The sequence below is a fragment of the Biomphalaria glabrata genome, chromosome 16 (genome assembly GCF_947242115.1).
Source record: "Biomphalaria glabrata chromosome 16, xgBioGlab47.1, whole genome shotgun sequence".
Taxonomy (NCBI): Eukaryota; Metazoa; Mollusca; class Gastropoda; family Planorbidae; genus Biomphalaria; species Biomphalaria glabrata.
In genome coordinates this window covers 27,885,394-27,910,713 of record NC_074726.1, presented here as the reverse complement: position 1 = coordinate 27,910,713, position 25,320 = coordinate 27,885,394, and the positions used below count along the sequence as shown (strand labels likewise).

The 25,320-nt window shown below is 35.2% G+C and overlaps 1 protein-coding gene across 1 annotated transcript; it reads left to right on the top strand.

The window, feature by feature from the left end:
* Positions 1-4,032: 4,032 nt before the first annotated feature.
* On the top strand, positions 4,033-25,058 carry LOC106077238 (disintegrin and metalloproteinase domain-containing protein 17-like). The gene is made up of 13 exons (XM_056014823.1): positions 4,033-4,165; positions 7,476-7,542; positions 8,320-8,458; positions 9,919-10,020; positions 12,148-12,210; positions 13,297-13,391; positions 13,683-13,804; positions 15,219-15,300; positions 16,787-16,875; positions 18,100-18,153; positions 19,098-19,156; positions 21,289-21,558; positions 23,622-25,058. Exons 1-13 carry the CDS (start codon positions 4,124-4,126, stop codon positions 23,854-23,856), a joined length of 1,419 nt encoding a protein of 472 aa, XP_055870798.1. The 5' UTR covers positions 4,033-4,123; the 3' UTR covers positions 23,857-25,058.
* The last annotated feature ends 262 nt before the right edge of the window (positions 25,059-25,320 follow it).

Genomic DNA, 25,320 nt, shown 5'->3' with positions numbered 1-25,320 from the left:
GAGATACAAGACACCGATAGCAAAGACAAACAGGCACAAACACTCTTTTGTTCCCCTGGCAATCAAATCATTAAATAAGAACAATCTGGTATAAACTTTGTCACATGTAAATTATGAGTGAGTCTGGTGTGAATGTACACTTTGGTTTCTTATAGCTGTAATGTTTTTTGTTTGGTGTAATGCACAAATTGTAAGACAAATTTCCATACGGACAATAGAGATTATTATTATGTTAGAAATGAACGAGTAGTCATTCTCTGGCGCTGCCAGGGTCGAGTTTCGCTAAAGAGAAACAAAATTCATCGTAGTCCCTTTAACAGTTTCCACTGAGGAATTTTCTGGTGATGTGGCAGGTCTGCAGCAGTACCGCCCTCTGACAGGCAACGAAGATGTTCCCAGGAATGTTAAGGGCCTTGAAGGTGTCTGTGAGGTCAGTTGTTATTATCCCCTCGGTTGATATAACAATGGGGTATATTGTTATTTTGGACAATTTCCATAGACGCTTAATCTCCAAGCCTAGGTTCCCATATTTTCTTTGTTTTTCTATCTCAGTTTTTCTTAAATTATGAGACAGTGGTACGGCGATATCGATAATGGTAGCGGTTTTTTCTTTTTTATCGATGAACAGCAGATCCGGGCGATTGAAATCTACCGTTTTGTCGGTCAGAATAGGCCTATCCCAGTACAGCAGATGATCAGTAGACTCGAGAACCTCTTGCGGAGAGTATTTATAATAAGGGGGAGTGTCCTTACCGATCAATTTGTACGTCAAAGCCAGGTGTTGGTGTATTAACTTTGCAACTTGGTTATGGCGACCTAGGTAGGCTGATTCTGATAGGGCTGGACATCCTGCCATAATGTGTTCAATCGACTCGCCCACATTTCCACATTATTATTATTATGTTAGAAATGAACGAGTAGTCATTCTCTGGCGCTGCCAGGGTCGAGTTTCGCTAAAGAGAAACAAAATTCATCGTAGTCCCTTTAACAGTTTCCACTGAGGAATTTTCTGGTGATGTGGCAGGTCTGCAGCAGTACCGCCTTCTGACAGGCAACGAAGATGTTCCTAGGAATGTTAAGGGCCTTGAAGGTGTCTGTGAGGTCAGTTGTTATTATCCCCTCGGTTGATATAACAATGGGGTATATTGTTATTTTGGACAATTTCCATAGACGCTTAATCTCCAAGCCTAGGTTCCCATATTTTCTTTGTTTTTCTATCTCAGTTTTTCTTAAATTATGAGACAGTGGTACGGCGATATCGATAATGGTAGCGGTTTTTTCTTTTTTATCGATGAACAGCAGATCCGGGCGATTGAAATCTACCGTTTTGTCGGTCAGAATAGGCCTATCCCAGTACAGCAGATGTTCAGTAGACTCGAGAACCTCTTGCGGAGAGTATTTATAATAAGGGGGAGTGTCCTTACCGATCAATTTGTACGTCAAAGCCAGGTGTTGGTGTATTAACTTTGCAACTTGGTTATGGCGACCTAGGTAGGCTGATTCTGATAGGGCTGGACATCCTGCCATAATGTGTTCAATCGACTCGCCCACATTTCCACATTTTCGGCATTTGTCGACAACATTGAGTTTCAGGATATGCTTCTCGTAATTTTTTGTCCTGATTACTCTGTCCTGTATTGCTGTAACAAAGCCTTCTGTTTCAGGGTAGAGATGACCTGCTTTGAGCCATGTTAAGGAAGCAGCCTTGTCGATGTTGTCCCCATGTAATGAAGCCGGAAATTTTCCGTGGAGTGTTTTTTCTTCCCATTGGCGAATCTCATGCCCTACGTCGTCCAAACCGATATTGACATCAGCATTGTGTAGGTTCAGAGGGGTTGCATCGGAGTCGTATTTCCGTAGGAAGGAAACTAATTTATTGCTGGAGGCGAGCAGTTTTGATCGTATTTTTAAAACTTGCATCTTACACAATTTGAAGATGTTCTGCAATCCACGACCCCCATCCTTCCTGGGCAGGTATAACCTTATGGTGGAGGACTTGGGGTGTAGACATCGAAACTTGGTTAGTAATTTTCTAGTGAGTCTGTCAATGTCATGTAGATCGGTGTCAGTCCATTTGATCACACCGAACGTGTAAAGGAGCACAGGGACGGCCCAGCTGTTAATTGCAGTGATGAGATTACTGCCAGACAGTTTGGTGTTATTATTATTATTTATAGAATGTCATCTAAGGCTAAGTGAACATAAACATGAAATAGAAACAATAGCTAACTATACAATCTTCCATGTTCATAGACTCTTCGATAGTAGAGTGGTTACCGTATAGATTTGAGAAGCCTTAGAAGACATTAGCTCACATGTTTGTATTTAGATTGTTCCACTTTAAAAAAAAACAACTTTTAAAAAGCAATCACCCAAATACCCCCTTCTATCTCCCCTTTCCAACTGGTCCAGACAAGTGATAGGATCATAGCTTATTGAGAAAGCTAAAAAGCATGAAATAGCGCTAAACAAAAACAATTGGTAAAAAAATATTTCTTATCACAAAGATTTATTATTGTTAGTCTAGATCTATTACAAATGGTAATTTTTTTAATTTCGTGTAAGCTTTTTTTTTTTTAGAAAATAAAGAATTTTTTTTTATTTTGCTAGTTTTTGTTGGAGTGATGTTACTTTCTCAAAGTTGCACTCAATTTTTTTTCTTATATTTTAAAGTGAAAGCATTAAATAAGTTGATTCTTGTAATTTTATTCAAAAGAAAGGGAAGAGATTTAATGCATACTCTTTTTATGTTTATTAAAGTAATGAGTATATTCAGAATAATTAAAAACATTCTCTTTCTGTTGTCTTTTCAGAAATAGGTAATTACACTGAATGAACCCTCATGTAATCAAGTAATAAAGTAATGCAGGTTCATATTTGTGAAATAGCTAATGCAACAGAACACATAGCTTGGCGGCTGAAAATTAAATTAGCTGCTTTATCAAGGGTCTCAAACTTGAATCCTGGTAAAATAAAAATCTGTATTTATTTTTTGCCATGGTGGGGGGGGGGGGAGATTTAGAGTATTACATAGTTACTAGAGAGACTTTAAGTTAAGACTTTGACCAAGTGATGTTTAAATAATTTGGAGAGACCAGCTTGCAGGATCCGTCTATAAAAAGATAAATTAATGTAGGGAATGTAATTATATTGGAGTTCTGTCTGTTAATACTAGGAGTACTAACATTCATTGATTTTATTGTACTGTGATTTTTCACTACTTTCCGCATTTGCATTTATATTCTCTTGTGATACAAAGGGAGAATAACCCCTGAGGGATTATGGGCAAGACATTGCCTAAGTTGTGCGAATGTGCCAAAAACCCAATATACTAGTGTCATATTCTAAAGATTGAGTTTAAACCACATTTAGGAGCATTTTGTTCACATCTTTCTAGCTTTCACATAATTCGAATAATTTCAGTTCAGATCTTTTGAACTTTTATTTATTACAAATTAAAACCAATGTTACATTCTGTCAGGGTTCGAATTTATATATATATGTACTGCTGCTTGCTGCTTGTCTCTCTTGTCTCTTGTTCTTGTTGACTAGGCTCGCTAGGGGTATGAATACTCAATTACACTTGTTAATACTTGTTTAATTACTCAAATAAGAACAGTTACCACTAGATAGCCTACACATCAACTCCAACTCCAAATCTCCAAGAATATATCAATATTTTAATATCCAATATTGCTCAAGTAAATATTAATAAACAAACACCAGTCCAGGAACATAATACAATTTATAAATACATAAATACCAGTCCAGGAAGTAAATGTCCAACCTTCCTTAACCGGGAGCAAGACCTTACTGACTAACACATTCTCTCGCACATTCAACGAAGACTTAATCACTCAGTTCACAACACGTGCAACACTTGGCATTCATAACAAGGGGATATAACAATCATACCAAAATATCAAACTAACATTCATTCTCGCCATACCTCTCCCTGACACATTCATTCAAATGTTCCAGTTTTCTTGCTTTGATTGTTCTGTTTGTAGTATGAATTTATTTATACAATTATTTTTTTATGTGAGGGCATTCTTTTGGCAGTCCTCACGATCCTGACACCTCAGAATGTGCCCCCACTGAGAGCAATGGTGGCCGGTACCTCATGTGGTATCGTAAGTCTACCATAGACCATCCCAATAATAAGGTATGTGTGTCCTAATAGCCATTTGAACATTTTTTTATAGCAAAAATAATTGTGTCCAACAATGCTATGTTGCTAGGCTATAATGTAGAGTCTCTTTGTGATTGTTTTCTTGATCTTCTTAGTATGTTACTTAATCTCAGTTAATACTTTCTAAATTAAAAAAAAAAGAAGGGTTCTTTTAAGAATTTTATATGATCTTGTAGCTCTCAAATTGTTTTTATTATGTTAATTAATTTAATTTTTTTTTTCCAATGACCAAAATAGTTTTCAATCACATTAAAGTTAGTAAAGTAAAGTTCCCCTTTTAGACCTTGTGGTCTATAGGGCAGATGATGTAAAGGTCATCTGTTTATGTGGCCTATGGTTAATTAAGGGTGTCATGTGGCCAGCACAACGATACACCACCTTTACTTTTCCCCAACCAATGTCAGGTATCCATTTGAGCTGGGTGGACTCAGAGGCGCCCGAAGATCCCGAAATAAAAAATCCCAGTCTTTACCAGATTCAAACCATAGACCCCGGTTTGGAAGCCAAGCGCTTTACCACTCAGCCACCGTACCTCCATATTGTTATTATATTTAAATAATATTTATTTCTACTGACGTTTGCTCTTTTGATTAATTTGTTGCAACACTTTGTTTCAATCTTGAATAAAATAACCTGCTTTATAATTCTCTTGACCTCATACAGACTCTTTTTACAAGTAACTTTTTTGTCATTTTTCATCTATCTGTCTCTTTCCTTTTATCCTTCAATGGAACAGGCTGCATTATAACTCCCCTTCACCAACCCAGTCTATTAGGCCTATCTGATAACTTCCCATATATTGGCCTCCTTCAGTCATAGAATGACTATGGTTCATCTCAAACACTTTTTCACATGGCTGTGGAGCCCTATTTTGGAGAGACACTCCCTTCCACATATATTGCAGGTTAAGGAGGCTTTCACTTTGGTGGTAGAGGAGCTGGCCATTTTCTGTGTAGAGCGCTTTTTCTACAAGAGCTGAGGCCCATATTTTTTCACTGTCCATAGATTTTTAGTCACTGTCTCAATCCAAGTAGTCTCAATCCAAGTAGTACGGTTTAAGGCTATGTCTTCCAAATGGTCTGTATCAATGTTGACTGATTTTAAATCCCATTTAATGACATCCACATAACAGATAACTATAACCTGATAACTATAAATTCATTAAATCACCTAATTGAATGCTCACATTTTTTTTATCATAACTAAGTGTCTAGGGTTAATTAAGAAATTGAAAATTAGAAAATAACTTTTTGTGCTCAGTTATTAAAAGCTGATTGGCATATTTGTATGTTAATACACTCTAGATGTCTTTTTTTATTATATCTGGTGTAGATTTCTAGCTGTATAAAATACTTTTGCTACAATGGAGGCTACAATAATAGTCAAACACTTATGAAAAATATTTTGGTTTAGATATTCCTAGGATAGGTTTTGACAAAATAAATAATGTTGTAGTGTAACTGAGTTGATTTTCTGTGTGCGTCCAGCGTGTCAGAAGGTCATGCCCAGTGCGTGTTTCATGTCCAGTGTGTGTGTGTGTGTGTGTGTATAGACTGCATCAGTGTTATGCCAGACGTGCTGGTTTCATTCACTGTTTACTGTAGTCTAATTTTGTCGAATAAAGCCATGGTATTGGTAGACTAGTATTTGTTGTTTCATTACAATTTATTCGACAAAATTATGCATCTGGATTAGTGTTGGATTCCTTAATCTACAATGGATAAATTACTCAGACCGAAAGAGTTGGACATTGATCCTAATGCTCTTCTGGCCTCAGAGAAATGGACTCACTGGTATGACACATTTCAGAATTTTCTTTCGCCCATCAAGGATATTAACGAAGACTTTAAACTAAAGTTGTTGAAGAATCACGTATCTGCTACGGTTTATATGCTCATCAGTGATGTCTCGTCCTATTCGATGGCCATAGACACACTCAAGATAACTTATATTAAGGTAAAGAATGACATTTTTGCAAGACACTTGGTTGCTACATGTAAACAGCAGCCGGGCCAAACGGTAGAGTCCTTTATGCTAAAGTTGCGAAGCCTAGCCCGGGACTGTGACTTTAAAGAAGTTACTGCAGAACAGCATAGAGACATTTGCATTAGAGACGCCTTCATAACTGGTCTGGCATCCAACACTATTAGACAGCGGTTACTGGAAAAGACATCTCTTACTCTACAAAGCGCTTTTGACGAAGCTAGAGTGTTAGAAACAGCCACAACGCATGCTCAGTCTTACAATTCAACGAACGAAATCTCTTGTGGGGCAATGAAAACGCCAACTAGCTCCCATCTAGAAACATACATTTCTAATGAAGACCAGGAATTGAATGCCATTAAGTCGCTATGCTACTTCTGTGGTAGGAGGAGACACTCTAGGACTGAATGCCCTGCTCGAAATGCATTATGTCATCAGTGCGGTAAAAAGGGACACTTCCAAACTGCTTGTAAATCAAGTAAAACAACAGCCACCAAAGCTGCCAGCACAATATCACTGGCCAGTGTGATAACTCCAACTACCTTGTCATCAACGCATTTCTCTGGGCTTACACAGTCTACGGCCCAAGTGAACGTAAGAACGGGTTGGTGTTGCAAGCTCTCATAGACACTGGCAGCTGTGAAAGCTACATATCAGAAGCCATCGTCAAGAGAAATAAATGGCCAGTACGCCCGTCTACAAACAGAATATTCATGGCCACTATACATCTTTCTGAAAAGACATTAGGACATACATTTGCCGTAGGCTTAATATGACACACTTAGAACTGATCATTTTACAGTGTATAGCTTTTCTAGTTAGACTTTTGTATTGTATTACTTATTACATTATTTTTCAAGACTACTTCCTCTACGGGTCTAACCTAATATTTGTATGCATAATATGACACTTAGGGACTGATAATTTTATAGTGTATAACGTGTTTGTTAAGAGGTATACAATGCTTCTCAATAGAGTAACTCTGTAAGTATTCTGTAGGGATACTAAGGCCTCCTATATCGCTGTCCTTCACTATTATTTACATGTTCATGTTCGTATAACTTTTAGGAGGGGTGAATGTGGTGTAACTGAGTTGATTTTCTGTGTGCGCCCAGCGTGTCAGAAGGTCATGCCCAGTGCGTGTTTCATGTCCAGTGTGTGTGTGTATAGACTGCATCAGTGTTATGCCAGACGTGCTGGTGTCATTCACTGTTCATTGTAGTCTAATTTTGTCGAATAAAGCCATGTTATTGGTATACTAGTATTTGTTGTTTCATTGTTTTATTCTCTTTGTTTCTAGTTTTTTTCTCCTTGCTCATTGAGAAGTATTGGTGAGACACTACGCACCAAGTCACAATGTTTTGTTTGTAAGTGGTTTAAAATAAACTTATATATTTTTTGCTTTTTTTATACCTAGAATCAACTTAGTCTTAGACATGTTATTTTCAGTGCTCCCTTCAAAATTTTCAGAATAATTTAAAATTTACAAGTCTTCCAGCCTATGCCAATATTTTTATTGTGGATAATTGATAATTTTTCAGGCCAATAGACTAAATATCTTACACAGTGCTCTGAGATGATTGTGGATACCAGAAAGTTGTTGGTTATAATATCAGGCTCATGGCAATAATAATATACCATAATATTAATACAACCGAGGGGATAATGACAACTGACCTCACAGATACCTTCAAGGCCCTTAACATTCCTGAGAAGATTCTTGTTGCCTGTCAGAGATGGCGGAAATGCTGCAGACTTGTCACATCACCAGAAAACTCCTCAATGGAAACAGATAAAGGGACTACAATGAATTTTGTTTCTCTTTAGCGAAACTCGAGCCTGGCAGCGCCAGAGAATGAATAGTTCGTTTCTAACATAATAACAATAATAATAATTTGTTCTGAGCCATTGTAGTTTATAAATGGAATTATTTATCAAATGCTGAAACATTCAAATGAAATAGTTTCCTTTTTTTGTTGAATGTAAACAGATGTTGATGTGCGACAAAAGATTATTCTATTTGAAAAGGTTACCATCTAAAGAAATAGATAATCTATATAGGTCAGGGCAATGACATTTAGAGTAATAATATCACAAAAATGTTAAAACTTGGTGTATGTGTTTTTTTTTAATGATGTCAACAGCTAAACATAAATTGATACCTCTGTGTGGTAATGGTATAGTGGAGCGAGGTGAGGAGTGTGATGCTGGGGCCATAGGCATAGTCAGTGGTGATATGTGCTGTTCTAAATTTTGTAGATTCATAGACAGAGCAGACTGTAGGTAAGTCATTCGTCAATTGTTTCATTTTGTTATTAATCTGTGTGTGTGTGTATCTGTAGGTTTGTGTGAGTGCTCAAACAAGGAATGAATATTATTATTACTTAATTACAAACAGTGTATTCACTAGACCATATCTGTGTCTAAATACTATGAATCACCTCCCTTAGTTTACACATAGTGTGCATATATATGCATTCTTAATTGATAATTTAAAAAAACAAAAGAAGTATATTATAATAATGGAAAACCATAAGCAGCTATTCCATATATTTTGAGCAAAATTAGGCTGAAATTGAAGACATATTTTCAGTAGATCTTATGTTTTTGGAGATTATAAATGGGATAGGCAGAAACTCTCACTAAACAAAAGGCAGGAGTTAGACTTATTTTTCTATTAGCTCTATTTTAGGCTATTTTTTTTTTTAGAATTCATTCCATGCAAAACCTTTGCCATTGCCTAAAATTCATTAGCTCTAATACTTCTTAGATTTTTTTCCCTGAGGGGTTTCTATTGTCTGGTCCAATAATCCTCCAATCTCCACAAGGCCTGGTTAAAAATGTGAACTTAGGGCATCCATTAGTCAACCCAGCCCTACAAGGCTAACTACAATTGTAAGTTAGAACATGCATTAGTTGAAACCATCCCCAAGAAGTTTGATCAACCCAGCCCTACAAGGCCAACTACAATCATAAGTTAGAACGTGCATTAGTTAAACACAGCCCCACAAGGTTTGGTTTAATTTGGTAATTTAGTCCACAAAGCTGTATTGGATAGCTTTCATTTACCTTTTGAAATAAACATTTTAGCAATTTCTCCATGCACTACAACTTTTAATGAGTACTTCAGTTGTGACAGAATTTTTTCCTCTTTAAAATTCCTGACATTTTAAAGAGTTTTTTTTCTACACAAAAAAGAATTGACTTACTTGACTCAATCCTTATGACTCCCAGTGGAGCATAGGTCCCCTCAGTTTTATCCATATCCATTCTATTTTTGCTTCTTGGTCTACTGATCTCCTCCGTGTTAGCTTTGGTCTCTCAGCCTCTCTCTTTCCCTGTGGCTTCCAGTCTAAAGCCAGTCTTGCAATGTTGTCTGCTGTTCTTCTCATGGTCTGCCCAAACTAGCTGCAGTTGCATAGTTTAATTTCTTGTTCTTTTGGTGTTTGCTGAGCTGTTTCCCTTAGGCTGTAGTTTGAGATTTTGTTTGATAGTCGACACCAATCATATGATGCAAGCATTTGTTGGTGAATGCCTGGAGCTTTTCAATATTGTTAGTTGTTACTCTTCAAGTCTTAGCTTATAACCGCTAATAAAAAGTCAGATTTTTTTTTCTTTGATGCATGAAACAAAAACAAAATTATCATTAACATTGGCAGCATAGCATGACAGCAGCAGTTTAAAATTAAAAAGCTTTATGTTGATAATGTAAGACAAAGTACTGAAGTGTTGTGATTTTCCAGTGACCTAAATACTGAGTGCTGTGCCAACTGCCGCCTAGCCTCGCATCGTACTGTGTGTCATGACTACGGAGGTGCTGACTGTAAGATGAGAACATATTGTACGTATCCTTTAATGAAACATGTCTTACTTGACTTTGGTTTTGAGTGAACCTCTACCCTACATTTTTGTTATGCCCATCAGGATACTTTATACATTTAGAGGTAAAAAAAACTTTAGGTAAATATTGCAGTATTTCAATGTGTGCCCACATGGTGAAAGTGGGGATGACATGATCGGTATGTTGTGATGACATGATCAACATGTGGTGATGACATGATCAGTATGTGGTGTTGACATGATCAACATATGGTGATGACATGATTAGTATGTGGTGATGACATGATTAGTATGTGGTGATGACATGATCAGTATATGGTGATGACATGATCAGTATGTGGTGTTGACATGATCTGTATGTTGTGATGACATGATCAACATATGGTGATGACATGATCAACATGTGGTGATGACATGATTAGTATGTGGTGATGACATGATCAACATGTGATGATGGCATGATCAACATATGGTGATGACATGATCAACATATGGTGATGACATGATTAGTATGTGGTGATGACATGATCAACATGTGGTGATGACATGATTAGTATGTGGTGATGACATGATCAACATGTGGTGATGACATGATCAACATGTGGTGATGACATGATCAACATGTGGTGATGACATGATCAACATGTGGTGATGACATGATCAACATATGGTGATGACATGATTAGTATGTGGTGATGACATGATTAATATGTGGTGATTGTCAAAGTGGGTTTACAGGTTATCTAGGGGATGTCAATTGCATTGATTTCCCTGGTTCACCACTGCAACAGTATAAAGCAAAACCAAAGAGTTATAGCTTATAAAACTATGATATAAATGAACATCGAATAAATGTCATTCAACTGAACAGTTAGTGAATAAACAACAATTGTTCAACATGAACAGTTTGTGGTGGGTGATGACATGATCATTATGTGGGGATGACATGAACAAATGCTGGATGATAGACCATTGTCACATAATAATAAGTGTCAATGTCAAGGTTGTTTTAATTGATTAAAAATATATGTTTAGATTTCCAGAAACAACACTTATTTTTTTCAACAGTACTAAAAATAGCAAAAGGAATTAAAACTAGGGCTCTTGCTCATTCTAAAAATGGTGAAATAACAACTTTTTAATTTTGAATGTTCAGAAAACTAAAGAAATGATTATAGATTGTAGATTTTACAAACCTCAAAGTATAAAGACCATATTGCAGATATTCAGATCAACAACCAAACAGTAGAGCAAGGTCAAGAATATAAATACCTAGTTACAACCATAAACAACAAGCTAAAATGTGGTGAATACTGCTAATAGTTTTACATCAAGATACCGTACATCAAAGAAAGATTTTTTTATCTTAGGAAGCTAGGAACATTTAAAATTGACTTCAATTAAACTTTTCTATGTAGCAACCATCAGTAGTGTAATTACCTTAGCCATCACCCGGCTGGTCTGGAAATACTTCACTGGCACAAAGACATCGATTAAAGACTAATTAAATAATCATCTAATAACACTTGTTCCAATGTTTTACCAGCCAGACAGACTGAGTGAGTTGATTTAAGCTTTGTAAAAATGTGCTGTGAAAATAAAGCTTATCAACAATTTCTTTCATGTTAATTCTTTCTCTCCGTAATTGTTTTTTTTCATGTTTCGGCTGAATTCTTCATTTTGCTCATTACTATTTCACTCCCCTGTTATGATTAAGCTTCAGTAGCTTTGTTGTTTGTTATCAGAAAATGTTTTATTTGGTATAGAATTAAAGGGGAATGCAGGCTCTTTGTATAGAACACAAATTAAAGTTTATAAAATTAAACATTTATTTAATATAATGAGGTCAAATCAACGATGAATTCGTCAATTAGGAGAGAAAGAGTTAAAAATGGTAGCTGCACATCTTTTGCACTTAAGGTAGAAATTTCTTCAAATAAAGATTTAAGTTTATATCACACTTCTTTCTTTGTATTTTATATTCTTTAAAGCATTTATCTTCTTTTCTCAAGTTCACAATTAGAGTAATCAGATTTCTTCAAATAAAATCTTGAAAAAAGAATAAAAAAGATTTTAAAAATTGTGAACAAAAGATTACTGTACATGTTCTTGATCTTTAACTAATGAAACAGTGGCAGAAGTTTTCATTGTCCACTACCAATGGATGTGGATAACTTTGTCCCTTGTTTAGATGGGTGAGTATGGTTCTCAAAAGAATTTGATTCTATTTAAATCTAATGAGTGGGGAAGTCATTGTGGGGTATTCATAATCTCTTTTGGTGTTTCAAGCTAATGCTTGGTAGTAAAAGTAAAAGTTAAAAAAAAAAGTAAAGTTCCATTTTCAGACCATGTGATCTTTAGGGGAGATGATGTAAAGGTCATCCGTGTCTGCGGCCCACTGTTAATGAGGGTGTTGTGGCCAGCACAATGAACAACCAACTTTACTTTCCCCAACTAGTGTCAGGTACCCATTAGTTTGGGCCCTGTCTGAACTCAGAGGCCTCCTATCTATAACAAAAATACAAGTTTGTTTGTACTAGGAATTGTAACTGATGTAGTATAAAAAGTATGCATTCTTCTCCCTCCATCTTCCCCTTTTATTCTACACACACAAAAAAGTAGCCATAAGTTTGACAATTTAATGAATGAAAAAAATGGATGATTGCCTGCCAGGGACAGCCTTAGGCCACTGCAACCTATGTGACCACAGTGGCCCCCGCACATTTGTAGGCCCTGAGCTAATTCTAGGTGTAAATTATTAAAGTAAACCATTATAACTTATATATAGTATATAATTTCCACAGCCTCCTGATTTTCCAGGGCCTCCTGGAAATCTCCTGAAATTGCAAAATATACACGAAAAAGTCCTAGAAATCTCCTGAAATTATTAAAATCTCCGGAAAACTCATAAAATCTTCTGAAAAAAAATAAAAAAATTGTTATTTTGTGATGCCAATTGTACGGCATTGTCAGCTTTATTTTTAAAAAATTTATTGCTAAAGATCATAATTTTGAAATTATCCTAAAATATTTAGCTCCCAAACTGTCAGGTGCCAAAACGCTGTGTCAAAATGATCATTGTGCCAAAATGGCTGTGCCAATATGATTAGTGGGCCAAAATGCTGTGTCAAAATGATCATTGTGCCAAAAAGACTGCACCAAAACATCCTTCTTCATATCAGCCTATATAAGATTTTTTTGTATGTGATCAGTATTTCCTTTATAATTATTTCTTTTACCTGTCAACACTTTGGCAAAGTCTGCATCTCATCTGATTTCAGTCGTTTATGCTATGAAGGTGATTGCCTGAATTTCTGTGAGATCTATTCCATTGAGAGAAACTTGACTTTAGAGCCATGCTTGTGTCAGTCCTCTGGTGAGTGTAACATCTTATTGAATGAGTTCTTGTAGAAGAAAAGTAAAATTTGCCAGTCTCTTTGGTCAATCGTTCATTAGTATATTATGTGGCCAGCACAATGACCAAATCTATCTTTTACTTTTTCAAAAGAAGCTAGGTACTCCTTAGAGTTTGGTGGCCTGGTTTTTGCTAGGGTTTTATTTGCCAGGACTCACAGGTTTTGTGGTTAAGGCATATCAATCCCTTTAAAAAAAACAATTAGTTAAATCTTTAGTTAAGATTTCTACTAATTATAGATTATCATGGCAGATAAAGATGCTTGCAAATGGTGTTGCTATGACAACAGTGATCCTAAACATCCCGGCGTATGTGAGCCCTACTCTGACCAGACCCTGAGAGATGGTCGACCTTGTTATTATGGATTTTGCGAGGTGACCTTTGGCATTGATTACATTATTATATATTTACAAGATTATAAGTTCAGCCAATATTTCCAGTTGTAATTTTTTTTTTGCACACAAAAAATTTATTTGAAATAACAGAAAGGAAATATTAAAAGGTATCGAGAAAATTGTAAGTGTAGTTACTAAAAACTTGAGTTATTAACAGCAGTAAGATCTGGTCATGTAAAACTCACATGCTTAGTTTGGAAGCTCATGAATTTCATAGTCCTTATCTTGATAGACTAAATGTATTTTGTTGTTAATTGAATTAATCGAAATTTAATAATGTCTTGAAAATTTCTTGAAATTTAAGAATGGAAAAATACAATCTTGGCTATTACTTTTAATTTAAATATACTTGTGGTTGTATCAATAATAAATTTCCCCCAAGGCTAATAAGTTATTATCAAAGATTTATATTTTGTATTGACAATGCAGAAAATTTTTTTGGTCATTTCACTAAATGGTCTTGAATCTCCACCAAGGAAAGTTACCAGATAGTTAATTTTCCTTTTATAAGTTTTTCCTAATTAGGAACTATTGTTGATACATTTTAGCAATAAGACGTCCTCAAGTCCAAAGATTAAGATCGAATAGTGTTGTATTTCAAATGGCCATGCAGAGCCACCACCTCCAATGCTGACAAAACCTTATTTTGAGTTTTTCGTTTAAAATTTTGTAGATTTAGTGCATTCGTAGATACAAAGGATTAGCAAATAGGTTCTTACAAGTTTTAAACCTTCACCTGAGCACTGATACTTTGCATGCTGGTTGAGCACAAAAACATTAGATCTTTGAAGTGGACTTTTTGGTTCCCTTGGTAAATGTTTTCTACTTGGAAGAAAGGGAAAGAAATTTTGAAAGGATTATAATTTATACTAAAGAAAGGTTGAAAGCATTGAGTTGTAGTCACTTTGTTTAATGTACCTTGCAGTAGCCACTAATGAAAGTCTAGAAAGCTAATTATTATGTTCCCCCCCCCCCCCCGTTCATCTTTTGTTTCTATTTGTTTCTTTATTACCAAGCTTATATCAACTTTGTCTGTCTGTCTGGTACAAAGTTTGTACAGCTTATTGCTTCCACTTCCCATTCTTGGATCAAGTTGAAACTTTGCGGAATTATTCATTATCCCTAACAAAACATGAATCGATAAAAAAAAATAAAAATTAATTAATTAATAGTAATTAATTAATTTATTTAATATAGAAGTTCCCTTTCAAACCTTGCAACCTTGGCATTTATAGGGCTGATGATGTAAAGGTCATCTGTATAGAAAAGGGGAATAAATCTTACAGTATTGAGACACAGTGCTGTTTATGTGCAGTTCTTTTCCTTTTATAAGCTTTGATTTAATGAGTATTTTTATATTTTCATTTTGCTTGCTTATCAATGTGATCAACAGAATGGCATGTGTGTCAAGGCAGATAACTCCTCGGATTATTTCACTGAAACTTTTTTAAAGAAAGCTCTACGTGGCGGAGTATGTAAGTTATTGAAACTGCTCTCTGATCTTGTTTAACCAACGAAAGTACGTTTTAACATATGTAGAGAATGAACTCGTGAAATAGGAAGACTTAAGTCATAATTTGTGAGATAAGTGGCTGACAGTCCAAAAATGCTTGGCCACCTGACATGGAGGTTCGAGTTTGAATCCTGATTTGAGCAGAGTTGTGTATGCTTAGTCCCTAATGACAGCACAGAAGCATTCACCCAAATACTCCCTCCCCCGACTGGTCAACAAAAGTTATTGAAACATAGCACACTGAGCGTGCTATAAGCCTAAAAGAGGCGCTGTATGAAAAAAAAAATTGTTTAATGTCTTATACAGTTATACTGAATTATCTTATCTTATCTTATAAAATACATACATTACTTCAGAGGTGCCTTAAAATCCCAAATACATATTTTAAAGCTTGTTATATATAAATGTAATGAGGTTTGACTGTACTCTTCACATTCTTCCTTCTTTAACTCTTTCTCTCCTAACTGACGATGCCAGCGTTGATTCCACCAGAGGGTGGTAAATAATTACGGAGAGAAAAAGTTAAATTTTCAGTTTGAAGTCTGAAGGGATGGCTGAAACTTGTAAAAAACATAATCTTCCCATTTGTGAACTCAAAAGTTATAAATACCCCTGCTACCATAAAAGGGTCAACAATAATAAGCTTCTACTTCCAGACCAAGATGAGCAGAATCTTATTTTCTTTTAACTTGACAAATGGCTTTGAAGGCCAACATGGCTTAGAAAAAAAAACTTTCTGACCTTGCGATTTTTGGGGCAGATGATGTAGGGGTCATCTGTTTTTATGGCCCATGGTTAAAGAGGATGTCATGTGACCACCATTACTTTTCCCCTACTAATATCCAGTACCCATTAGAGCTGAGTGGATTCAGAGGCGCCTTAAAATCCCATCATTCAAAAATCCCAGTCTTCACCAGGGTTCAAACCCAGAACTCTCGGTTTGGTCGTGAGCACTCCACCACTCAGCCGCCACTCCTCCAGATTGTAATATGACTATGGTTTTAATTTGGCTCACACTCTAAGTTGTTATTGTTTAACATAAAATTATATGGCCAAAGAAACATAGGAAATGAAGTGGTAAATCAGTAGGCCTATAGAGTGGTATGTAGACAAATTTCAACCAACAGAGAGTGATTTGTGGTTAAAACAATAGGTTGTTATGAGGCCAATAGAAGGTATGGTTAAAACAATATATAGTTTTACATTATGTAAACAACGATTGATTTACAGTACACAGCTTTAAATACTGAATACAGAATTCCTATTTGCCTTTACTAATGGCTATCACAGAAATAGGTGAACTCTTAAATCCCTTCTTAAACAGTGACATCTACTTCACTAATATTAGAATGGGAGAGAATTTAGTCCCTGTAAAAATAAAATGATAACATAGCCTTTATTTCTCCAAGTAATATGCTCATATTTACTATACATTTTTGTCTCTTCAGCTGAGTTTGTCAAACGTAACATTGTACTGGTAGTCTCTGTAATGAATCTGATATTTTTTCTGCCTATGGCTTGGTTTATCTGTGTCTGGGTAAGCTCCACATTCTTGTCATATTATTTACAAGTTTTCATTATTGCTAAGTATAATAAATATGACAACACTTTAATTTTGAAGTAACATCTGTATTATATAAGATAAGTAACATGGTAGAGATGCATTTTATGCACCATTAAAGTCTTATATTTTATGTGCATGAAAATCAAATCAAGCTCACTTTTAGCCTGAAAATTATTTTGTGTTTAGAAAACAACAAACAAATCCATTCTATGAATATTGTAGAGATTGTGTACACTTGGTTTTCAGTTCTGTTTGACGTCTGCTTAGACACAATTCTTTGGTTATGTTTGTTAGCACTCAATATTGATAATTGTAAACAATTTTTTTTTCATTGTATTTTTGATGACATTGTTTATAATGTTTGGTAGCTAGAAATGTTTAAAGACCTGTTTTACAAAGCTTTAATCACACCTCTCGCTGTCTGTCTGTCTGGTAAAAAGTTTGCACTCATTAACTTGTTATTTTTCTGACACCCAATCTCGAATCAAGCGGAAATTTTGTACAATTATTTCTTTTACCTGACAACACAAGAATAAAAAAAAATGTTAACCTATTAGTTAATTAACTATTGGTGATGAATTATTTTGTTTGGTTTCTCAAACAAGGGAAAGAAATTGTACCTCACTGAGGTGGTGGTATAAGCTGCATTAGTCTCCAATAAAAGTCGCAGCTTTAAAGTAAGTTTGAAGCAACCAGTAGATGACTCTACAATCTTCTATTTTCATATACACCTCACTAGCAGAGTGGTTAGAATGTCTGCTTGAGGAGGATTGAATGAGTACAAAGTCAGTTCTTCCCCCCATCCGTTTTTTTCCCCTAATGCTTTAAAAAAAATTCATCTAGATATCTCTTCTTCCTCCTCCCCCCCCCCCCTCCCAATTTCCCTGCTGGCCGGATAAGTGATAGGATCATAGCGCATTGGGAAACCTAATTGAGCGCCTAAAGGCAGCACGGAAAACCAACTCCTAGATACCCCCTCCCCCCCACCGGTCCACAAATGAGATTGGACCAAAAAGCGCTCTGAGCATGCTATAAGCATGAAAGTGGCGCTATATAAAAGCTATAATAAAAAAAAAAAAAAAAAAAAAAAAAAAAAACCTAAAAGCATGTAATTGGTAAAAATATTTCTCCCATGGTAACAAAATCTTCTAGTCTTATAAATTTTATGTTCATTTATGCTAATTTTCTTTTTTCCAGGACATGAGGTTAAAAATGCATCGTAACTCAATGAAAGAGACAGGAGTGCAAACGGTAATGAAGGGGTTTGTCACAGAAACTAGATACTGCTATTAGAAATAGAAATGGTCTTTGAGAACATATGTGCTAATGTGAAGTCTGTGACCAACTCCTGTTATTAGTATGAACAAAACCTTCTGTGTTACCTACTCTGAAATCTACTTTTCCCCCCTTTTCACTCATGCCAAGGATGTAACTAGATGTGAGAGTTAACTTAAACTTTCAATTGTTGATAATAATCAAGATTTTGATTGAATGTAAACTATCCCATCCTAAAAGACATTCATAGTACGCTGTACTACCAGGGGCGTAGCTAGGAATTTTCCATCGTTTGGGGGCCCAGGGGGGCTTGACCTCTTTGGGACACTCAATCTCCCCCCTCCTCCCAACACCCTAGCTACGCCACTGTGTACTACAATGTTTTATGTCAATAGTGAATTCATTGGCGCAAGCAGGATCATCTTAGTCATAGAGTTGAGGGGCTGTAGGATGGGAGTGGCAGTCCTGTGCTCAGTTGGTAGCCTTTTGAAGATGATTCATGCTTTGATACTTGCTGTGATGTTATTAATACTTTTATCTACTTCTCCACCTGTGTGTACCTGGTACCTATTGGAAAAAAAACTGTTATGGCCGCTGTGGTGTAGCTAGGGTGGGGGGAAGGGTGTGGAGAATTTAAAAATCCCCACAAACCCCACTTGAGGGGGGCCCCTAAATGAGTGTTTACATTAAATATTACACAAAATGCAAGGGCCCCCCATAGAGGTCAAGCCCCCAAATGATGGAAAATTCCTAGCTATGTTCCTGTATGGTCGTTACTTATACTTCACCTACTTTGTTGACTCACATTTGAACTGATGACTTTCTTTGCTTTGTTCCATAAACTAATGACAAATTGCACATTCATTAATAAACTTTTCTTGCATTAATTTATGCTGATTAATTACAATCTGATTGCTTAGGTTCCACAAATTCAAAAGAAAAATACATTCTTGCCACGAGGTATTGCAGCCTTGAAAAGGTACTGGCCCTAGTAGACATTGTATTGTTCCTTGTTAAGAATACTGCATTCCTCTCTAATCTTTGGACTTGAAGACAAGCCTTATTATTATTATTAAGAATGAATTTATTTATTTATGATGTGAGTTGTACTCATTTTTAAATATTGTTATAATTTTTTGTGTGAGTTTTCCTACATTTGACTTTGACATTCAATAGTGCCTCTTTTTTCTAATGATTTTATCCCTCTTAATATAGGACTATTGTTAACAATAATCTTGGTTATTTCTTTTTGAATAAATGCAAATTTTATGCTATAGCATACTAAGTGGGCTAATGTGGTCCAATCTTTTTTATGATGCCCCAGATACCAGGTTATTAGAGGGAGATATTTTGGAGCAGATAACTTAGAAACAGTGGTTATGTTGACCAAGGGAAAATACTGGGCTTTATTTTGGAGGTGGGGTTGACTATGAAAATATGATTTGAGATAGGGTAAAGTAATTATAAATATATATTTACAACAGATTTTTATTAAATTATATAAATTTTTACTATTTGAGCTATGTATAGACATTTTTAATAACTTAGCTGTAGAACATTTAGCTTTTGACCTTGAGGGATTATGGACATCACATGACCTAAATGTGCCGATGTGCCAAAAATCCAAAATACCATATCTCTTTTGTGGTCATTGTGGGAAGAGGCATCTGGGAGATTTTGGTGCTGACTTTAGGTGCTCAGAAAAACAACTTAGCTCTTTTTGGAGCCCTCTTGTTAGGTAGCCAAGCAGTTTTAGCCACTTCGCCATATAGATACATACAGAGAGGACATATGCCAAAACTGAAAGGTGGTCGACATAACAAGGTTCACCACAGTAGCGCTTAGGGCCCAACTTGCTTTAACTGACTTAGAGGAGAGCACCTCACTGCAGGGTACTTCAGAATGAGACAACTGGAGATCACAAAGGTTGCAGGATACATCTTTGGGGGGAGAATTTGAAATTTCCCCCCTGGCCCCTGCAAAAGAAAATCTAAATTGACCGCCGGCGAACAATCCTTTTGTCTGCAGCAAAATATGTAGCTCGCAGCTGGGGCTGCACTCCTCATTATTCTTCAGACTCGAAAACAAGCCTTATAATAAGTTAGATAAATAAAGCTTTAAGAACATGTTTTACATTTGATTTTCTGCCTTTTCCTTTGTTAAAGATAAATTTTAAAAAATTGTGCAGCAAAATTATTGTTCATTCTATTGAAATATTTCTTTTGAAAACTTGGCTTTGCCCTTTCTTGTCTTTGGTTTCATGCTGGCTCATTAGAGGCATGGTGGCTGAGTGGTAAAGCACTTGACTTCCTGGGTTCGAATACTGGTGAAGACTAAAATTTTTACTTTTGGATCCTTAGGGTGTCTCTGACTCCACCCTCCTCTAATGGGTACCTGACATTAGTTAGGGAAAAGTAAAGATAGTTGGTCATTGTGCTGGCCACTTAACACCCTTGTTAATGATGGGCCACAGAAACAGATGACCTTTACATCATCTGTCCCATAGATCATAAGGTCTGAAATGGGAACTTTACATTAGATTAAAATAATCATCTAATGGTAAGCTCATAAAATTTTAGCACTCTTATCTGATTTACTCAATCTTCTGAAATGAAATCTTAATCTTTGTTTTTACAAAGCTTATATCAACTCTATCGGTCTGTCTGTATGGTAATAAGTTTGAATACTGGTATGTTTTTTTTTCCCATTTCCATTCTCAGATTGAGTTAAGACTTTGAAGAATTATTCATTAAACCTAACAAGACAAGTAGCAATAAAAAAAAATTAAACAATTAGTTAATTAATTTTGGCGATTAATTATTTTGTTTGATTTTGAAATAAGGGAAATAAATGCAACATAAATGTGAATTTATATAAGGATTTAGTCCCCTTGTTATGTTTTGACACAATTTTTCTCCATCTTCCCGTTCTTGGATCAAGTTGAAATTTCGCAGAATTATTCATAGTTGATAACAATACACAAATCAATCGAAAAATTAATTAATTTTGTTTTATATAGCAGAAAGAGAGATAACCCCCATAATTTTAAGATAAATGGCTGTAATAAGCTTTGCTTTTAAAAAGTATTCTTTTGTCTATTGCTTTTTTCAGTAAGTTCATAAATAAAGGCCCAAATGTGAAACAAAATTTTATCATTCCTACCATTGTTATCATACCTCCTGATGATGGCAGTCTTCCAGATGATGTAACCAGCTACTCTACGAGAATGGCATATGAAAATAATAACCCAGACTGGTCAGCAGAGTCAAAGACCAACTATGAAGAGACATGCATATTTCCAGAGGAAGCAAGGCCTGCAGATCAGCCTGAGAAGACTTCCTTAACCTCTGCAGAAAAAACAATCAGTGCTGAGTCAGATGAGTAAGTCTTGCTTTGTTGTTTAAACAATTTTGATGATAGCTTGTATAATGCCAACAAGCATCAAGTCCTAGTGTTAATCTGTGTCATTCAAATTTATTGTATACATTTTACATAGAACCATTGAGATAATTAAGGCTATTGCTCAAATGGCATTTTAAAGTAAGAGTGTTTTTTAATGAATTTGTCCATGCATTTGCTTCTGAATATGAAACAGTCATCCTCTGTTTGGGAATTCAAGAAAACATAAAGAAACTAGAAAAGACACAAAATAGGGCAGGGCAGTGAGATTCATAACAAACTAATATTCACATTTGATTAGAGTAACACCTTAAGCAAAATCATTAAAATTAGAAACTCTTCAGGATAGAAGACTTAAAAGTAAAGTAGCAATTACACATTAAAAACACTGAGCCATAATCTTCAAATACAAAACCTAATAAAATACTCAGAAAGACTCAAAGATAAAGGCGAATTCCTCATTCCGTATGCTAGGACAAATTTATACAAATGCTCCTTCTGTAGCTCAATTAGAGTATGGAATGGGTTGCTTGAGTCAGCCAGGAAAACCAATGACTTGTCAAAATTATTGATTAACATGCATGAATAGATTGACCTAGGGACAAACATGAAGTAACATCTGTGTTTTATAGCTCAATTAGAGTATGGAATGGGTTGCTTGAGTCAGCCAGGAAAACCAATGACTTGTCAAAATTATTGATTAACATGCATGAATAGATTGACCTAGGGACAAACATGAAGTAACATCTGTGTTTTATAGCTCAATTAGAGTATGGAATGGGTTGCTTGAGTCAGCCAGGAAAACCAATGACTTGTCAAAATTATTGATTAACATGCATGAATAGATTGACCTAGGGACAAACATGAAGTAACATCTGTGTTTTATAGCTCAATTAGAGTATGGAATGGGTTGCTTGAGTCAGCCAGGAAAACCAATGACTTGTCAAAATTATTGATTAACATGCATGAATAGATTGACCTAGGGACAAACATGAAGTAACATCTGTGTTTTATAGCTCAATTAGAGTATGGAATGGGTTGCTTGAGTCAGCCAGGAAAACCAATGACTTGTCAAAATTATTGATTAACATGCATGAATAGATTGACCTAGGGACAAACATGAAGTAACATCTGTGTTTTATAGCTCAATTAGAGTATGGAATGGGTTGCTTGAGTCAGCCAGGAAAACCAATGACTTGTCAAAATTATTGATTAACATGCATGAATAGATTGACCTAGGGACAAACATGAAGTAACATCTGTGTTTTATAGCTCAATTAGAGTATGGAATGGGTTGCTTGAGTCAGCCAGGAAAACCAATGACTTGTCAAAATTATTGATTAACATGCATGAATAGATTGACCTAGGGACAAACATGAAGTAACATCTGTGTTTTATAGCTCAATTAGAGTATGGAATGGGTTGCTTGAGTCAGCCAGGAAAACCAATGACTTGTCAAAATTATTGATTAACATGCATGAATAGATTGACCTAGGGACAAACATGAAGTAACATCTGTGTTTTATAAGATAAGATGTTAAAAAGACCTGCTATGCTTCAAGTTTGATGTGAAAGGTTTTTGTGAGCTGGTAATTGAGCTATATTTATTGTTAGGTTTTGATGTGATAGTAATTTCCTGTTGATCTATACTTTCTCCTATTGCTAGAGAATCCCTGAAATTGTTAAACAGATTACATATGTTGTTTCATTATTTTAAATCAACCACCAATTTGAATTATCATTCTTTCTGTCTAGTAGAAATCTTGTAGACATTATTTCTCCCACTTCCCATTCTCGTATTGAAACTTTGCACAATTATTCATTGTCAATGACAATACATGAATCAATTAACAAAAAAAAAATCAATAAATAAACTTATTAGTGGTAATTAATTTTGTTTTATATAGAAAAAAGGGAGATATGTCTCACAGTTTTTATTGATATATCAGTTTTTGTGCGGTTCTTTCCCCAATATAAGCTTTGCTTTTAAAAAAAAAAAAAATTTTCTATTTTGCTTTTTTAAAATCTCATTTGCTTCAACTCAGGTCATCAAAAGGAACTTTCAGTAGCATCGATTCCTACATGAAGTCATTCGTCCAAAAGAAAGTATCCATCGAAAGCTGGAAGACTGCAACACAGGAGAGTTTACAATCTGATGCACCCAAGAGAGATCACTTTTCTTTCAAACCACAGACATCCAGGGTGACTTTCAAGAATGATAACTCTGAAAAGACACATAGGGAATCGAACACAGGGGTCCTCAATGAATCTGCTGTATAGACTTTATATTCATTTTGTTTTTCCTTGCTTTGTATAAAGCATCTATCAACTCACTCTCTCTGTCTGGTCAAAAGTTTGAACATGTTCCTTCCTCCCATTTCCCATTCTCGGATCAAGTTAAAACTTTGCGCAATTATTCATTGAACCTGACAAGACATCAATCTATCAAAAAGAAATGGACCATTAATTAGTTGTTGGTGATGAGTATTTTGTTTGATTTCAAAAATAAAAATGCTACTTAATGAGAGAGATGTGGAAATATATATGGAATTAGTCCCCTTATCAAGTTTTGACACATTTAGCATAAATATTTATAGTCAATAGCAGTATAGGAATCAATCAAAAAATTAACCAGCTAGTTCATCATTTAGTACTAATTAATTTTTTTTTTTATAAAACAGAAAGGAAGCTAAACCCAGTAATTTCCCCTTAGATGAGCTTTGGTTTTAAAAAGTATTCTTTTTTTTTCTATTGCTTGTTTGTTTTTTACGTTAGTTATACTGAAGATATTTTTTCTTTTATAAATTCTCCATTTTTAATTACTAGATAGGATAATGTGTAGTCATTTTGATATAAGGGATTGCTGTTAGAAACATTGCATTTCAATAGTTTCAGTTTAGGGTGGTAATGTTCTCCTTGGCTGATGCACATTATGTTGTTGAAGATATTTCTAAAATAAGTCTTAAGCAGACTTGTTTGATAAGTCCAATGGATGTGTGCATCATTATTTTGCTGTCTGGATGGCTAGCATTTGTGAAATATGCACAATATTTCAAGTCTCTCTCTCTCTCTGCAAGTCCAATACAGCACCTCCTTTGTAGACAGATGGAAATTGAGGCTAATCTGCAAGGGTCTCAACAGAGGTTTATCCCCAAGATGAGAGGCAGACAGGCCATGCTACCCACAAATCAAACTAGCTATAGTTTAATAGCTGCACTGCTTTCTGTGTAGCATAGTAAAGTCGAAGTAAAATACTATTCTCTACTAATTTCCTATTCTTTTAGCTCCTAAAAAAACCCTATCTTTTACACTTTTTTCTCAGTTTACTTAGGTGATTTCTGTTGTATTGAGTTTTTAAAATAGGTTATTATTTGAAACCCTTAGATCTCTGATTTTGTACCAGAAGTTATTGATCATGCCAGGTATGATGACTATAACCTACTAATTTGTCATATAGTGGTTTTGAAATGAATTTCATTTCAATAAAGTCTTTAAAAAAAAGTTACTTTTTGTGATTTAAGTTTTTGAATATCTCTCTCTCTGCTCAAGCAGACTAATTCAAAATCAGGTTTTCCTGCTAAAATAAATTTAAATATCAAGTACTCAAAATAAAAAAAAAAAAACAAACCTAGATACCTTCAAATTTTTTCTAAACATTGGATTGAACAGGCTAGAAAAGTGCACCACCTAAAAATTAATACTAGACTGATATCATTCTAAAGGACCACATGTTCAAATGGTTGT

Coding starts and splice junctions, on each gene's coding strand:
- LOC106077238 (XM_056014823.1), top strand. CDS start 4,124: ATGTGGTATCGTAAGTCTACCATAGACCATCCCAATAATAAG. Junction 7,543..8,319: donor CAAGTCACAATGTTTTGTTT/GTAAGTGGTTTA, acceptor TGATGTCAACAG/CTAAACATAAATTGATACCT. Junction 13,392..13,682: donor ATGCTTGTGTCAGTCCTCTG/GTGAGTGTAACA, acceptor TTATCATGGCAG/ATAAAGATGCTTGCAAATGG.